At 41.7% G+C, this 17,967-nt stretch overlaps 2 protein-coding genes across 3 annotated transcripts; both read right to left on the bottom strand.

The window, feature by feature from the left end:
* Nucleotides 1-501: 501 nt before the first annotated feature.
* Nucleotides 502-14,560, bottom strand: LOC147237924 (microtubule-associated protein 1S-like). 2 transcript variants are annotated; one of them, XM_086156099.1, is made up of 10 exons: nucleotides 14,324-14,560; nucleotides 12,008-12,103; nucleotides 10,369-10,451; nucleotides 9,758-9,895; nucleotides 8,769-9,267; nucleotides 8,573-8,659; nucleotides 4,405-6,803; nucleotides 3,296-3,446; nucleotides 2,957-3,174; nucleotides 502-2,116 (listed from the first exon to the last, which is right to left on the bottom strand). In XM_086156099.1, exons 1-10 carry the CDS (start codon nucleotides 14,490-14,492, stop codon nucleotides 1,961-1,963), a joined length of 3,996 nt encoding a protein of 1,331 aa, XP_086012225.1. In that variant the 5' UTR covers nucleotides 14,493-14,560; the 3' UTR covers nucleotides 502-1,960. The 2 variants fall into 2 exon arrangements, with proteins under 2 accessions (XP_086012225.1, XP_086012231.1); XM_086156105.1 differs by lacking the exons at nucleotides 12,008-12,103; nucleotides 14,324-14,560 and adding an exon at nucleotides 11,345-11,355.
* A 1,519-nt stretch (nucleotides 14,561-16,079) lies between these two features.
* LOC147237923 (cocaine- and amphetamine-regulated transcript protein-like) lies at nucleotides 16,080-17,837 on the bottom strand. Its single transcript, XM_086161059.1, has 3 exons — nucleotides 17,703-17,837; nucleotides 16,911-16,991; nucleotides 16,080-16,705 (listed from the first exon to the last, which is right to left on the bottom strand). Exons 1-3 carry the CDS (start codon nucleotides 17,835-17,837, stop codon nucleotides 16,598-16,600), a joined length of 324 nt encoding a protein of 107 aa, XP_086017185.1. The 3' UTR covers nucleotides 16,080-16,597.
* Between the last annotated feature and the right edge of the window lie 130 nt (nucleotides 17,838-17,967).

Below are 17,967 nucleotides of genomic sequence, written 5' to 3'. Positions count from 1 at the left end.
CACTTTCTTTGAGGCATAATGGGATGTTTGATTTAAAGGCTGTTCAGATGTTAGCGCAGATGACCTCAGAGTGGGAGAGGGTGTTGAGGTGTGGGTTCTCTGCCGTCGAGCCGGTCTGACGTTTTTTCGAGTTTAATTCCCCGTCTCGTCTGAACAGCGTTTTTTTGGCCTCGGCAACCTGCGGCCTCAGTCAGAGCCATACGGCCAGCGAAGCCACGAGAACTTCTAGTTTATCTCGGGTTGTTTGAAAACATTGTATCATGTATCTGTCGGCATCATCTTTGCCTCGTTGATGCGATCAGTCGACCCTGTCTATGAAACATATTGCTGGAGTTCTCATTTATAACATTCACTTAAACTCAGAGCAGCAAATTGAATAGTGGAACACAATTTTTTTCATTCACATAAAAATATTCCCTTTTCTGCAGACTTTTCCATTCACTTCTCAGGAAAAGTTACACGTTTCGTTGAAGGTCTGCCCTCTAATGAAGATCATTCAAGTTTGCTGAACTTTGTTTAATGTCGATGGACCCTTTTCCGAAAAACATCTCAGAAAATTACAAAATAACGAATCTTTAAAATAGAACAGTTGGCACAATCAGTGTATCCTTTGTCCTTTTCTTATTTTTATTGAAAATGAAAATTCAGAACGCTTCTAGAATGTATTCATTGTTCTATTTTGATGAATCCCGCCAAATTTTCTCTTTTGGAACATTGTTTTAAATTGCAGTGCCATATACAGTGTGTGGCAGCAATTCTAAACGCTGAAAAGAAAATTATAATGAAGAAAAAAAATTGAAAAAAAAACTTTTTTTTTTTTCTTCTTTTTCATTATTTTTTCAGGTCATGAAAAGTACAAATGAAACACTGATTTAACAGTTCATTATTGAAATATTCCGTGCCTCTGCTGCGTTCGTATTAACTTTGTTCCAGGTATTAATCACTTTTAATAGCTGTTATTGCTATTTACAGATTGCACACCATCACAGCTGTGACCAAACCACTTAAACTTTTAAAAGTTAAATTTAACATATTCATACGAAAGCATTTGTTGTCGTGATTCCCGATTAATATGATTGCAAGCACTTGAAATGGATTACAATTACGGTACCATTCTAAATACAATGCATGCTGTAATGCGATTTAATTTAATCTCGCACTGTAATCCCAGCCGACAGATTTGTCTTCGCGCTCAGATTAATCGATTGCAGACTCAGCGGGCGATTATCACTCACTAATGACGGACAGTCTTTCTCGTCACAATATTGCCGCGAGTCACTTCACTCAGCGCAGATCTGGAGTTCAAGCCACAGTGGAACAACACGTGTACAAGCGGGAACGACACAGGTCACAGCTCACCTTACATCTGCTTACGGCACTCACGACACACACCTAACTACACACTGTGAATGTGATTAAGGGCAAAATGCAATACCTTTTTTTCACAGCGTGAACATCTTCTGGGCTGATCCAAAATCCGGGAAATTAACAAACGCGACGCCGCCTTTCATTCTGTCAAAAATGAAGCTACCGCGCTCCTACGATCGACTGATGTTTCGTTGACCTTTTGAATTCATTCAGTCTCGAGTGTGAGAAAACAATCTTTTACCCGTCTGTGTGCCACCTTTCCTCACTCCCATGAATCATTTGCTTTCATGTGGAACTACAATGCTCTCCATAACATGTTCTCCTCGCCCGCTTTTCACAGGATCATTGGAAAAAAAATCCCCACAACAATGTTCTCCCTTGAAAACTAGCATTTCAAATGCAAAAACAAGCCCCCCAAAAAGTTGAATGGGACAGGGATAGCGCCCCATCTAATTACAGGCTCCTTGTAGTCCCTTACATATTTGCATCACAATCCAGCACTCTGTCCTTAACCTTGTCTCCCAATCACACGTTTGCTTGCTTCTTTTAGCAACAATTTTGCCTCACCCTTATTTGCTGTGTCTCCTAATCCCTAGAACTCTATCTTGCAGGCAGGAAATGTCTCATCCTGCATGGCCACAGTGCTGTTGGATCCCAGGACAATGATTCCCAGTTCCTTCTGTCTTTCCAGCGTCTGCTGGTACCAGTCCTGCATCGACGCAGACTCATAGGTTGGGATCACCGTCACCTGCAATTGCAGAATTTTGTACATTTGACCGTTAGTTATCGCTGAGGCTTCAGCTCCATGCTGTTGTAACTAGATTCATGCATACTGTATTGTATTTGGAATATCTAGAGTCAGTGGCAAAGTGTTTTCCATGTTCGATGCGGTTATTTTTCTAAATAAACTCAGAAGATGAAATATAATGAGCAGTTTCTAAAAGGTTGTATTACAATCAGTCTGTAATATTTAGGAAGAACAGCTACACAGGCCCTCTGCTATGATATTCATGCTTATATTATTATGTATATATGTCATTTATCTGATAAACGTCCTGTTCTCTGTGAATGAATTTTGGAATATAAGAATATTATAAAACCATAGAACCATATATAAAAAAATATTTAAAACCAAGCTTCAATTCAGGTCAGCAAAAATAAATCATATTACTGTCAGTATCATAGTGATTCTGGTTTATTCCGGAGCTTCTGGGCTTTTAATAGCTGTGTTGTTTAATATTGTGTACTTGGTGTTCTCAGGTTCTTTCTCTACCTGCCAAGGTAAATACCAGATGCCAAGTAATATTTGCTAACTGATAAAATTACTTCTACTTACCCAGGTTCCCTGTTATAATACCTTATAGATGCTCTTGTGCATCAGCATGGTATAGTAAATCTCAATCATGTATTCCATCTTCAATTTGAATTATTTAAGTAAGACTAAAATACTTCAGCTATAGCTGCTAATATTTACAACAAAATAATGCAAGCTGTAGTTAAGTGATGGTTTTGCACAGTAATCACTGAAGTATTAGATACAAACAGGAAGTCGATATGCCCAAATGATGCGGTTAATTTCTGTTCCTACCTGCATCGGGTCCAGCCAGGAAAGCTTGCCTTCTAGTAAAGCGTCCAGCGTATGTTTCACCAGCTCCTCCCTCTCTACGCTGTCGCCACTGATGATGTAGCAGGATGAACGAACAGATTTGAAAAAGTCAACATTGACAGTTGCAGATGAGGCTCCAGAGGGAATGTAGGCTAGGTCCACGAACACGCTGACTTCATCAGCAGAGTTGGACTTTGAGCCTGTGATGGAGGAGGATAAACCCCTGTTACCAAGGCAACAAGTGAAGGAATACAGGAAATACAGAGAGAGAGAGAGAGAGAGAGAGAGAGAAAGGCAAAATTGAGAGTTTACGGTCCACACCTGAACTGGTTGAGGATTTTGCTGGTGTTAAGCAAGTGCTAGTGGAAGGCGTGCATAAAGATGCAGCAGCGCCCTTTTTCCCCTTCGCAACTCCACTTTGTCCGCCTGTCTTATTTTTCCCTGAGCCTGACCTTTGGGGGCCCTCGGTAGCCTGTTGAAATTCAGTTTCATACAAGGTTGAATTCTCAAGAGTGCAAACAGATACAAAGCAAGCATTCAAATTATTCAAACTTTAACTTGATGCGTGAGCTACATTTACATTTCTTCAGAATTAAACATATATAAGACTAAGAATAACCTTTATTTATCCCAAAGGAAATTGTTGTGCCAGAGTTACAAGTAAAATATAACAATAATAAATAATAGTAGAAAATTGTATAAACAGTAAAAAAAAAAAGGGGGGGGATGAGAAATACAAATAAACTATAAAGTGTCTAAGAAACAAGTCAAGGCTATAAAGTGTATAAAGTGTCTTAAGGTCTTACGTACCAGGTGAAATAAACATATATATTCCTTTCATTGATACAATGTTCAATACTGTCACCGCTATCCTGCTCTTTGTCTGTTTGAAATGTTTACAAGATAAGGTTATCGGAGAGTTAAAAGTATCAATCTGTTGAGTTTCATACTCCCCAATGTATAAAATCATTGTGATTCACTTATCATCTAATCAATATATGGTTGAGATTCAATAATAAGCACTGATTATCTTTATGGTTTCAAATTTGACAAATGATTGAGAAAAACATCAAAAATTAGAGAAGCAACAAAAATGAGGTTGAAGTTAAGCACTGGTGGAACTTAAGGGCTGAACAAGACTGCATCATCTAAACAATTTAATTTCCCTTACACCATCACAAAATGATCATTGTTGACTTTTGTCTCAGCTGAATCACCAACATAACAGGTGACTCACTTTCCTGCTCTGTGAGCAACAACCACAGTAATATCTTTGATTTTTCTGTATTAGCGCTTACTGTTTGCTTTGCAACAAGTAACACGACAAATACTTTCCATACTCCATTAACTCAAGGTTGTGCTAGGGGTATAATTTTTTTGTAGTTATAAATATTTACACTGAATATCTTTTGCCGAGTCAATTAACTCACCCCAGATGTTTTTTTCCCACGCATGCCGGTAGACTTAACTCTCCTCCCATTAGCCTCTGAGTCAGATTGAGGAACAGGCATGGAGGCGTCGGGATGTGGAGGCGGGGGTGGACTGTCCCTGAGCGGGGCGGGAGGAGGGTCTGCGGGCAGCGTCTGACGGCTGTGCGTGTCATGGGGGGAATTAGACGGCTCGCTACACGACTCGTCTTCATCTGAGTCTAAAACTCCATCGGCAGTTGTGGATGGACAGTCTTCCGTGCACACGGGGGCGTTCGAGTCGCTGGGCGACACGTCCTTGACGTTGTTGTTGTTGTTGCCATGTTGTTGTAGACCGAAGACACCTCTGTTGGGCTCACTGGCGCCTGAGCTTGAGTCTGGCAGTTTGAAATGCTTATACTCACAAGGGGAAACCAAACATAGGTCCACGTCATGAGCCGAGGCCTCAAACTGAAGGGCGCTCGGCGCCGGAGGACGTCCCATCTCTGAACTTAAAGATCTAAGGGTTTTCTTAACAGGTAAAGACATCCCTACAAAGTGGCCTCCATTGGAATGAGAAGGGTGAACGGGGTCCTCCCCCTCTCTTTGGCCGCCCGCGGTCGGCCCCTGCTCAAAGGACATGGACAGTGATTCATCGACCTCTGTGGACTGAGGAGAGCTCACTTCTGCTGGCATGGAGTGTGTGGTGGTGGTTGTGGTGGTTGCCACAGAGGGAGAGGGGTCAGAGGCTCCGTCCTTTAACGGCCCCAGAGAGAGGAAACTTAGGTGCTTCTCTTTTGGATTTGTGTGGCTCTCTGGTGCACTTTTAGCTTGTCCTTCACATTGCTTTGCGACGTCAGTTGGTTCTATGTTACCCATCTGGGCTTGTAACCTACTGAGAGTGGCCTTGTTGCACCACACATCATCTGGGGAGAGACAGTAAGGAGTATGTCCGGCACTGTTGGGACGTGAGTTGGGAGAGGAAGGTCCCACGGTTTCTTCGTCGGGGCTGATGGGAGGCTGATTCTCTGGTGAGGATCGTGAGGGCGGGCTGTTCTTTAACGCCCCGTCCAGGAGAGTGTACTCAGTCGGGGTCAAGTCGAACTCAACGGCGCACTCATCGTTCGACCCCTTGTTCAACGCTAACGGGAAACCCACGACCTTTACTGATTTGGTTACAGCTCCCTCGGACACCTTTGCATTCCCAAAACTCTCCTGCAATCCGTTATCGCCACCCCCTGCTGCTGCTACACCTGCACCACTTACAGTGTCTCCAACTGGCCTATCGGCAACTTTATCACATGTTTGTTTGTTTTCAGCGCTTATGTCATTCGCCGTCTCACCGCTTGTCCGATTCGCTGCACCCGCTGTTTGCGCCTGTGTTTCTTCTCTTTCCGTTTCATCCCTGAGCTGGAGAAAATCAGCCATCATATCTTCGGGGGTTGACGTTTTGGAGCCACAAGGCTCGCCCTCTGACTTTTTCTCCTTGCTTTGATTCTGCTGTTCAGCATCAGGAGGCTCTGGGATTTCTAACTGCGTTCTGTTGTTGGATTTTGTCGCATTGTTATCTGGTGATTCAGACTTCAAATGTACCTTTTTGCCCTCACTTGCCTCTTTTCCAGATGGTTTCCTGGTTTTTCTGGCACCTGTTTTGGAGTCATTCTTTGCTTCCTTTATGACTTTCGTTTTATTTTCATTCTTTGGTTTTGATGGGAGGATTTCTTTTTTCCCCAAATCATTTTTCATGCCGCTGTCCTTCTTGCCATCCTTACCACCTTTCTTCAAAGTACCCTTCTCGGTCAACGTTACTTTCTGCTTTCCGGGCGTCTCTTTATTTTTGGTTTTATCAACCTCTCGTGAATCTACTCCATTCACTAATTTCCCTCCCTTTCCATCTTTACTTTGTTTGGCCAGTGCCTCCTTCCCCGCTGATTTGCCGCTGTCCTGCCTCTCTATCCCTTTGGTGTTTTTGTCCTCGCTCAGCTTCTCCAGATCCCCTGTCGTCACGGTGGGTTTCTGGAGGAAGGCCAAGGTCTTCAACTTCTCCAGGCCCTGCAGCAGCTTCGCCTGTGGTGTTACACCGGGAAACAGCACTCGGACCACCTTCTCCTGGAGACACGCCGGGTGCCACACAAGAAGCGCACACACTGAGCTAAGAGCTGTAAGAGGGAGAGTTTGGCATTTGGATGCCGACAGCGACCCATCGGGCCAGTTTTGCATGAACGTCTGGTACTCCTGACTGCTCTTGCTCGGGCTGAGGATATATAAATCCAACTGTCCCACTCCCATCTTTTGGAACAGAGTGATCGGCTCGATGGGGGCCGCTTGTGTTCGGAACATCGGCTGCGGTCTGATGTCTAACTTCTTTAACAAGTTCACAGTGACAGATGCCTGGTGTGTGCTTTTCAGCACGTTGTCCACACCTGAGGACGGATGAAGAGGCAGCATGTTTGGCTCCAGCTAACATAGTCTTATGGCAGAACAGTGATTCTTACATTCCTTTCACTGCCATGTGATTGAAAGCTCAGTATAAACAAGAGCCTTTTCTCAAGTAATGCTAAGATTGCAAATGTTTCGAGGGGAAGGAAATCAATCCAAATGTCAGACTTAAACATGATTCTTTCAACTCTGAAAATGAGCTTCCGTCTAATCCTCTCCTCTAGGCTTCCTGCCTGGCAGCTCCAACCTCAGCATTTGTCAAACTAGATCGGAGGTCGGCAATTTACGGCTCTTTTGATCGCCCTGATGCGGCTCCCTGTGGATTTTGAAAATAATTAACGAGTATTTAATTCGAATGTATTTTATTTTAGTTTGACCATTTTTAAATTGTAATTTTTAAATTCGAACATCATAGCGATCTTGTAACATTTAAATGAGACGTGTTAAATTGTTTTTGTCGCTCTTTTTGCACGCGCCAGTAAAAGGAAGACAGCACACAGAGAGAGGACGGCATTTTCATTGTCGTTTGCTGTCGGTGGATAATATTAATTTCTGCCTTATTTTTTCATGAATACAAGAAGGGCTTAAATAGACATTGAGTATTTTACTTAAAAGTAATCTTCAACCCAACATCTTTTTTCAAAGTTCAAAATGTTTTGTTGGATGCAGAAATGTAATTTTGTTTTCTCTGCTGTTGTTCATTGATTTAAAAAAAAAAAAGCAACACAGATTTTGTTTATGCATAGCATAAAGGAAAAAAAAAACGTTATATGCCGTCTTAATTCATTTTAAATTTCAAAAGGGTTGTGTGACTCCCGGTGTTTTCCAAGGTCCAAGTGGCTCTTTGAGTGGTAAAGGTTGCCGACGCCTGACCGAGAGCTTTATTATTCCTCAAAACCATCTCAGGCTCACTTTATCTCCATAACATCTGACACGTGCAGTCCCTCTGATGAACTGACTCCTGATCCTATCCGTCCTCCTGACTCCCTACAACAACATTATTTCATGGAGTGGCCAACATTAGATGACAGTTAATTACTAGTTAACTACTATTTAATTACTAGTAAACTACTGTCTAAAAAAAACATTAAGTGGCGTACTATTTTATCTATTCTTGCCGAAATCTTCTTGTTGTGGCAACTGGACTTGAGTTTCCTTATTTACTCATTCATGAAGATGATGTTGACATTGTAGTTAAAGCAAATTAACTTGAAAACGCCTGATATAATTTCTTCAGGGTTTTGATGTTGTTCAAGGTAACCAAGTGAAATGCTAACTCGAAAAAAGAAATCATTAGGTACTGATTTTTTGGCAAGGACGCGCTCATAGGACTTTACATAACAGATTTTTTTTTTTTTTTTTCCAAAAAGGTCACAAAGAGTAGAGAATCAGTTTTTCACTTATTGAAGTACTGTATGTTAACCATGACATTGTGACATGCATGAAAATTAACAAAAAGATCATTGTTAGTTACTTGATTTCTATTCCTATCAAAGAACTATTGGTGGTTCATGTTTATCGCAGTATCTAGAAATTATATTTACATTTAAAAAAATATTTCAAGATGAATGAGTAACTTATTAGTAATTTCATAATTTTGCTGTTAATGAGGGCTTATACCTGCATTATTTTACTACTCCTACATTGATTACGTTTAATTTACATTATTATTAATTCAACTTGTTTTATGTTCTTGGTCTTATCATCAGTAATTCAAGGTGACCAATATCCTCGCAGTTATCGCTTCACTCACAAGGATGCTGTTCCACGTGCAGCCTGATGGGAGCGTTAAAGAACACAACTCCAAGCTCAGGGGAGATCAACCTCTTGGATGGATCCTCTGTTTCGGATACAACACACACAGACAGAGATCGACACGCAAACGCAAAGTGAATTTACGCATAAGGATTCGCGACTAAATGAGATTCGATGAAGTTTTTGCTTCTTACCTTTGACATCAGAGCCCAACTCCAATTCCGCCACTTTCCTCTCCAGGAAGGTGTTCACCCCGGTGAGGTTTTCCGTCCCAATGTGGGTCAGTAAGACGGCGTCCACCCGGTCGAGGTGGCGAACGAGCTTCCAGAAACACGCCTGAGCGTCCGAACCTCCGTCCACCAGCATCGTGAACCCGTTCACGGCGAAGAAGGCACAGTCGCCGCGGCCGGCGGGGAACACGTAGCAGCAGGGCCGGGACAGCTTAAGGAAGCCCACCGTGGAAGGAGGGGGCAGCAGCTCGAACGGCGACGGGGGGCAGAGGGTGCTCGAGATGAGGGAGCTGAACTCCCCCAGGGCCGCCATGGCCGGCAGCACCTCTGGGGGATTGATGTGGAGTGTGAACGGACCCTGAACGGGCCGGTTTCCCAAAAGAGTCTCCTTCCACTGACCAATATTGGGGCAGCTGAGAGTCAGACTGAACTTTGCGGAGGCGGAGGGATCTTCATCTAGGAACTAAAGGCAGAGCATTTTCTCAGCATCCCAAAATAGTTTCATTTACTGGACAGGACATTTAATCAGCTGAGATAACATTACCATAGTATCCATATCAACATCGGCCTGCAAAGAGCTTCACAATTTCTAAAAGGACAGAGCATTCTTGCACAATAAAATGAGTCTCTACTTCTATAGCCTTGAAGAAGAAAGAGGCTTATGCGTATGTTTTTCTATGAATTATTTTGTATTTTTACTTACTCTATTGGTTTTTCATCACTTTAATGAATTGCTTTTTACTACAAATACTCCAACATTTGTCTGTATTGCTAATTCATATTATATATTTGTGCTTCATTCATATTAGGAATGATAAAAACATATTCTGCCCATTACATACAAGCCCCTTCTCTTCATATTGCAGGTTTCATTACAACATTTATCAGTTAGATAAGAATCAGCATTATCAAGAAAGTAAACATGCCGAGTGTAAAACAAGGGTTTACGGCACCTGTTCTGTTATTATTTGTTTCAGCTGGTTTGGTGAGAACAGTCCTCGGTGAAACAGAAGGCCCCCGCTATCCTCCGCAGTCTGGCCAGCCAAGATAAGCAGCTTATGGGCTGATTCAAAGGACAACAGAGCAAATACCTGGCCAGGTGAGAGGGACAGGAAACGGGATTTTATTCTTTAATATCATTCAACTCCATATTGTTTGCTGTGGAAGAAAATAGGGTAAAAATGACAGTGTCATAAATGTGTCCTGCCTGAAATTTACTCCGAAACCATTGCAACTAGTCAGACGTTCATTGAAAATACTCCAAAATCGGTTGAAAATAAGTAATAATCACCAGTATAGGTGGGCGGCATTCTGGTTATTAGTTATGAATTAAACAAAATGACATGAATTTTTAGAAACAAATGATCAAAAATGGTCAAAAAATTACTTTATAATGTCAAAAAAGAACAAAAAAAAACACCTTAACTAGTGGCTTACACCTTTGTCTAAAGAGTGAGGTGTTGGAATAAGAATGAATGCAATTCCAATTGTGTAGAAATATATTCACCAATGTCTGTAAAGATCATTTCATGGTTGTCTAAAGACACCGGGTTTAAACCCTCACCTCTGAGAGGACCTGTTCCTGAGATGGACTGATGAGCACCTGAGTGTCCAACACTTTGGTGCTGTGACGCAGACTCTTCTGCCCTGAGGACGCAGAGGAAAGGAAATTCAAGACAGAAAGCTAAAACACAGTCAGTCGCCACTGAGAGAGTTTGGAAACAAGTCCGAGGAGCGAAGCAAGACGCCTGAAGCAAAGTAAGTCAGGAGGTCTGAAACATCAATGTGAAAGTGAAGGGATTGGGGGGGAGGGGGGGGGTGCTGAGCAAGTGACATTCTGAGTGAATGAAAGAGGAAGGAAGACAAGTGGAACAGCTGAGTAGAGGAGCCTTACTGAGGACGAGATGCCAAGTTCACTCAGTTAGCAGTGGAGAAGAGAGGAGAACTGGATGAACGTCTGAGGACACAAAGCCAGTGGCTCAGATTCCAACTAATGGCTACATGTCTCTTTCAGGTTAGGAAGGAGGGGGAAGAACATGTACTGTTTGGGCTTGACCTCACCCTGTCGTCTAAGCCAATTCAACTAAATGAGACTGCAGTGCTGTACTTCACTGCAGAGCCAAGATAGAAATATTTTCACGGATGTGCATCAACGGTAAAGGTGCCGGAAAAACAGCAACGGTGTTATGTTATTGTGACTGGATGGATCGCCTTTCCCTGTAGCGCGAGACAAATTTTCTGTCTGATCGGCCACGCTCCTTCTCAATAACAGGACTAAAATAATGACCGAGTGTAAAGTTTAACTTTGGTCAAACGGGTGGGTAGGTAATTTAAACATAAATTCATTTTTTTGGTTGAAAAATGGAATTTGCACAACATTTACGTATTATTAATTGTGCACTGCTACTTGTGGTAGTGTTTTCTATTTGCACGCCAGTCAATAATTACATTTTCTTTCGTTTAACTCTTACAAATAGGCTAACTTTTTAACAAGACATAGAGTCCTCTGAGAAAAAAAATTAAATTCAAGACCCGCTTACCTGCTAGTGACCGTGATCACATGCTGCTGATCCGCACTGTTACTGTAAACAGTCTTTTTGTCCCCGGTTTGAGTGAGAAAATGTTGGACGCGTTCGCTTTGTTTCTTTGTGATTTTAGATTTGGTGACTTTATCTTACAGGTAAAATATCCTTCTATGTACTTACTTGTAATTCATTTCAATCAATCTCAGCACATAGGTACGATCAGTATGTTATCTCTGTAGCGTTTACCTCAATACTTCACATTTTTTTGTCGGCTAAATAACAATCAAAAGAGACTGATGTACATTCACTGAATGTCAGATTAATCCCACGCGTGCAGCCCTTCACACTGCCATGTTCTTCGCTCTGCAACAATGCGCCTGCTGTTGTCTCTTCCCACAGTTCTGACTGCGATGTTTCTGTCCCGATGCCTGAGCGTCTCCAGCTCCTCCGACTGAGACAACTGTAACACACAGTGAGAGCGAGGCAAAGCCCGGTTGTGGCGCTCTTTTGTTTTCCGGCCAAAAAGCCCACCCATCTATAACAATCGCAACAGCTGCTCCACCACTTTCCTTCCTTCCTTCCCTTCTTCCTTGCAAAGCCCAGACCAGCCAAGCTGGCGGGTTACCACGGTGATGGGATTTCATGGGCGACGGCGGGTCTGAGGGTTTGGGCACCTACCGGCCGCCTTGAACGATGCAGTGTGGTGGGAGAAGAATTCTTGAAGATGAAGGTTCAGATTACAGGACTTCCAGTCCACATCCCACGAGCGAATACCTGGAGACATTAGACACAATTCTCTATATCACTTGGCACTTTGATTTTAAGAAATGCTTAACTTGTATCATTGAACTACAGCATCTTCTTCTTCTTCTCCTTTGTGCTGTTCCCCTCGGGGGTCTCCACAGCAAATCGTCTTCCTCCATCTATCCCTTTTGTCTACATACTCTTCCCGCACACAAAGTCATTTCCTGTTCTTTTTCTGCCCAGCCATAAATCTCCTCTCTGGTCTTCCTCTAGGCTTCCTTCTTCCTAGATCTTCATTATCTTTCTTCCGTACATATCCAAACCATCTCAGTCTGACTTTATTTCCAAAACATCTGACATGTGCTGTCCTTCTGATGGACTCATTTCTGATCCTATCCCTCCATCCCACCTTAAGAAAACCTCAACGTCAAAACCTCAACGTCTTCTCTTCTGCTACTGCCAGCTCTGCCTCCAGTCTTTTCCTCAATTTCCTCATTGCTGGTCGCAACGCCGTCTCCAACGCCGTTCCTTTACTTGCTGATGCTCTTTTTTTTGTCACACCAGACACTTTTTTTCTACCTGTTCTGACCTGCTTGCACATGTCAGTCATCTGCTCCATTTGAATGTTTAACTTTTGTGGATATGTGGTAGTTATAGTCCAAATATTTGGACTAAAACAACTTTTCAGATATCACAAAAGACACTATTTGAAAAAAAATATATATATTAAAAAGTCAACACTCAAATAAACACAATGTAATAAACATTTCATTTCTGTCATATTCATTCAATTAAAGTATAAGATTATTTAGGAATTTTAAACATTTGAAAAGACACAGGATTACAGTACATTTGCAGGGTATTTCTCTTTGCATGTGAAAGAATTATGTTTTGATGGTTGGCTAAATGGATCTCATGGAATAATGATTAATCAGCTTAATTTTTGATTTGATTTATTGATTACCCTTAATAGTACGAATGGAAAGATGACCATTACTAGCTGAGCAACCTGGTAAGATATGCATCATTTTTTATATTATCATTTTCTCTTCAAATGAAAAAAATGACAATGGAGACATAGTTTGTGTTCAGGGATACTTGGATTTATGGCACAGGTGCTCTAATCACATTAAAGTGATAACCCAAGTAGCCCATTTCAAACATCAGCCGTTGCGTCCAGCGAAAAGCTGGACTTGCTCATTTGGTGTTGTTTAACCAGAGTGTTTATAATTTAGTTTATCTCTTCTTCAATTCAGTCTCTTACAACTTATTTTGTGTGCAGTGCAGAACTGGATCACCTGTAAAACTCAATTTTTGAGTCATACTGGCGACCAGTCTAGGGTGAAGCCCGCGTCTCACCCAGTGAGAGCCGGGGTAGAACCCGACACCCCTGCGATCCTGAGTGCAGGATACGCAGTATAGATTATGAATGAATAAATCTACATCCGGATCTGGACAAGGTCACCAAACGGGGGAATAAGGAGAAGGATTATAGGGTCCTGTGATTGACAGGTGCTTGGAGAGGCCTCTAATATAAACTGCAATCCTGGCAACAAAGTTAGATGGATTTTATTTACAGAGTAGTCACAACGATATCTTTATTTGTCTTGGAAACATTTTTCAACCGAAACCCTCCCTTCTTTACTTATTTCTAAGGCCACAGTAAGCTTTCTTGTCATTGCCCCCCAAATCCCTGGCTACATCCCTGTGGGATCTGGATATTGAAAAGATGTAATAATCAGTTCGATAATAATCCCTTGACAGTATTTGGCTCTCCCACGCGTGAAACGGGCAGCTCTCTTCCACGGACCGCTTCTCCCGCACCTAACGGCCGGAATTCACGGTGGCGCGCTGAGACTCGACGCCTGAAAGCGCGTCGACTAAAAAAAAAAAAAAAAAAGCAAGAAAGAAAACGCCCTCACGCCTTCTTATGAAACATCTGGAACACCTGCGTGCATTGATGCCGTCAATTTCAAATAATAAAAAAAAAGAGATTAGATAAGCAAAAAAAAAAAAAAAAAAAAAACAAAACGCCCGGCAGGACGCGGTGGTGCTGATGGAGAGGTGCCGCCGGATGACGCAGTCGCGGTCACCGGGTGTATTAGATCAGGCAGAAAGGTGAGAACCACCGGGTGATTATGCTGAAGTTGCCAAACCCGCATCTCATTTTGTTTATTTCAATACACCCTGCATTAAATTAAAAAAAAAAAAAAAAAAAAAAAAACAGGGGTGATGCTGCAGGAGGAATACCTCTTTCGATGTCCGCGCTGATGTGTCCCGTCCTCCCGGGCTCAGCCTCCGTCCGCCCCACCACGATGAGCACCGAGTGTTTCTGCGGGCTGCGGTCGGGGTTTGCGGAGTCGGCGGCGCGTCTCGGCTCCTCCCGGACCTCCCTCGCCAGCAGCCGGCTGGACGCCATGTTGGAAAGTTGCAGTTTGGGTGTGATGTCATTTCAAAAAAATAAATAAATTAGAAAAATAAATTAATAAATCCTGACGGCGCCTCTTCGTGCGGAGATGACGGACGACCGGCGTGCGGGAATGCGTAACGCGTGGAAAGAATCTGAATTATTGATCACCCTGCAGCAGGGAGGCGACGTTTTTTATCTTTTTTTTTCTGAGGAAAATTCACCCCCTTAAATGTTATTCTTTTTAACGCATTTCTCTGCGTGCATATATATGAACGAGCTCACAGGTCTTCTATCTCACAAGAGGATTATATTTGTGCTTATGCATGTCAGTTCACTTGTAGGAAAGGGGATAGTCATCTTGTGCGCACAATATAATCAACTAGTTCCTACCAAATAAGATTGATGCATTTTTTGGGGGGTGAGTGAGGCTGGGGGCTCTGCGAAATGATTTAAAGTGACACTTTGCGAAATCTGCTAGTTGGTAAAAACAACCCAACTAATGCATTCATTCATTCATTCATTCATTCATTCATTATCCATGTGGTTTATCCAACTCTGTATTTCTTTCTTTCTCTCTCAGGGTTGCAGGGGTACAGGAATCTATCCCTGCTGCCATTTGGCAAGACTGGTCACCCCAACTGGTCGCCAGTCAAGCACAGGGCAACGTATAGAGACATACAACCATATGACATACTGTAAAATACTAATTGAAAAAGAAAAAAAACTACTGAGAGATATTCCAGGTTTAGCATTATAATTTGTGTCCAGTGGAATGAGGATGCTTGGTATTGGACCTGGGGGGCGGTTGTAACTGCGTTGGGTGGCTCTCTGATCGTTGGGTTGCCGGGTCAGTTCCCCGCTCCTCCAGTGTGTGTGTTGAGGTGATACTGAACCCCTGAGTTCAGGGGTGTCAAACTCATTTTCACCAAGGGCCACATAAGCGTAATGGTTGCCCTCAAACGGTCACATGTCACGTTAACAGTATAAATGTAACTAAATGTAATGTTAAATAAATGAAAGTACTCCTTAATGTTAAATAACTGAATTTATTACTCATTCAAATCCCAAATGTTACATATGCATTTGCATTGATGGAAAAAAAAAGTTCCCTAATTGCTCTGTTACAACATAAATCCTTTCATATTGTCAAGTTAAGAAACCCACATTACTCCATCAATTAATGATCAGACTTAAATAAATGAAAATATAATTTTATACTAATATCTATTTGTTGTTTTTCTAGAAGGCTAACTCTGGCATACCTGGCTCCATGTTTGGTGTCAAGGTGCCGACGTAGATTGTACTCTTTGACAAACACTCGGCCTCATAACACAAAAGACATACCGTTTTTTCTCCTTGAAGCTCAAACATGTAACTGCCTTCTCATCTTTCTTGAAACAACCTTCTATCTGTATCAACTTTTTCCTTCCTAGAAATTTAGGGATCATTTGTATTTCTCAATTCCACTTGTTGAAAATCACATTGATCTGGATACACTGCGATCTAATGGCAGGACGCCGTCATTTTGTGGGTAACATGATCCACATGAATTGAAAATGAATAATATATAATGTCACATAAAAAAAAATCACGATAGAATTTTCAATTAAATACAGTTAATATGACAGATGCATCTTCCTGTCAAGGAACTTTTTCCATATTGTGCAGTTTATTTATCTAAGGTGATATTTTGGTGGACTTTGCAATCACCTTTGACACTATTCACACACTGTGTAATCTGTGTATATAATCAATGACTTGAAATACTTTATTTAACAACTCTTTCCTAACACAAATTTATTGTAGAAATCAATTCAAGAATAGCTTCTTTTGCAACCAAAACTAGGGACAGAAACACACTTCAATAAAAAATAAAAATAAGAGTCCATCATGTGACAATAAAGGGATGCTGCAAACCCAAAATTCCATCCTGTGACATAAACAGGCAGACATATAACAACATCAAAACCTTCCCAGCCCACAATTATACAAAGCGTGTCAATCTCAAACAACTTTGCATTTTTATGCAAGTTTTTATCAACATTAGTTACTCGAATCCTTTTAGTTCTTTACGTCTCTCCTTTGTTTCCTTTCTTTTCTTTCTTTTTTCTCTTTCACAAACATTTAAGCACATAAAAGTTACAGGAAGTTCCACGTGGGCATCCACACAGCGTACCAATTCGTGCACCTTTACGCACGGCACAAGGCTCTCCAGCGTCACACTGAAAGCATAGATAAAAAGATTAATACACATTTCTATCACAGTTTGACTCTATTTTTCATCTGACACAGTACATATTAAGAAGTGGCGTATCCATGTGTGGTGTCTGTATGTGCGTGTGTGTGTGTGTGTGCGTACGTGTGTGTGTGTGTGTGTGTGTGTGTGTGTGAAGTGAACTGAAGTGTTTGTTCATGTGTTGGACTTACAGAGGGCAGCCAGCCGAGCTTCTTCTCTGATGGCATCTCTTTGCTCCTCAGTTTCTCCAAGACTTCTTGCAGAGCATCAATCTGTGTCAAATAAACATAACATTTGAAATGATAACAATATTATTAATAATGATAATAACTAGCAGATCAATAGTCAAACAGTGAAGTCAAAATATTAAAATACATTTTACAAAGCCAAAAAACCCACTTTGGGACCATAAAAGGATTATCTTATATGACAGCCCCCCATAACAAAAAAATAAATAAAAAAATCATAGAGGTTAAAAAAAGTTTAATAAAGGCAAAATGTTGAGAAGAAAATTAAATACGTATCAAAGTTTAAAAAAAAAAAGCTGCCTCAGGAGGTTTGTAATCATCGGATTTGAAGAGTTAGATCTCAGTAACGAGCTGAGGTGTTCCCTCATATCCGTCTGAATGTGAGAGTAAATCAATGATCAAATGGTTGACACAAAGTTAAATGGATATGGTTGTTATCACTGGTTTGCAGAGAATGGATGTCAGATGGAAAGGTTATGAAATGAACAGTAACAGAGGATCTTTCTGTCATAGCTTATCTTGTAGTTTCTGATTCAAGCAGCTGACTGTCCATGTCTTTTGGATTGAAAAAAGGATTCTTAAGCACATTATTAAGATTATGAGTTGTGTGCTAAAATGGATTTGTGACATCCAGGAATAATATGATCACTTAAAGAAGGGAAAATTACACAATAGTGTTGTGTTTTAGCTCAATATTTCATCATCATCATCATCATCATCATCGATATTTCTCACCAGATCTTTTTCCTGTTGATTTTTCACTGTGAAATCCAATGAGCGCGTCTCCAATGAGGAGTCCTCTGCTTGGCTGAGCCACATGGAGGCACAGCAGCAGGTGGCCGCAAGAAGGAGAGCCCATGAACTCACCATGGCGTCGAAAAGAAGAATCGCCGGAGAAAAAAGTGCCGCCGGGACAAAGGGAGGTTGGTAAAAAGGTTTGGAATCTCTCATCCAGAGTTCCCCCTTTTATGGGTGCTTGACAACCCCTGGTGACATCAGC

This window comes from Fistularia commersonii, chromosome 1 (assembly GCF_037954325.1).
Source record: "Fistularia commersonii isolate RoL2024-O1a breed Wild chromosome 1, RoL_Fcom_v1.0, whole genome shotgun sequence".
In the NCBI taxonomy this organism is placed as follows: Eukaryota; Metazoa; Chordata; class Actinopteri; order Syngnathiformes; family Fistulariidae; genus Fistularia; species Fistularia commersonii.
The sequence above is the reverse complement of the archived record's forward strand: the minus strand, read 5'-3'. Positions and strand labels throughout refer to the sequence as shown.

Coding starts and splice junctions, on each gene's coding strand:
- LOC147237924 (XM_086156099.1), bottom strand. CDS start 14,492: ATGGCGTCCAGCCGGCTGCTGGCGAGGGAGGTCCGGGAGGAGCCGAGA. Junction 12,104..14,323: donor CAGCGCGGACATCGAAAGAG/GTATTCCTCCTG, acceptor TAATGTCTCCAG/GTATTCGCTCGTGGGATGTG. Junction 6,804..8,572: donor GCACGTGGAACAGCATCCTT/GTGAGTGAAGCG, acceptor ATCCGTCCTCAG/GTGTGGACAACGTGCTGAAA.
- LOC147237923 (XM_086161059.1), bottom strand. CDS start 17,837: ATGGTGAGTTCATGGGCTCTCCTTCTTGCGGCCACCTGCTGCTGTGCC. Junction 16,992..17,702: donor ATCAACAGGAAAAAGATCTG/GTGAGAAATATC, acceptor TATTTGACACAG/ATTGATGCTCTGCAAGAAGT. Junction 16,706..16,910: donor AGCTCGGCTGGCTGCCCTCT/GTAAGTCCAACA, acceptor CTATGCTTTCAG/TGTGACGCTGGAGAGCCTTG.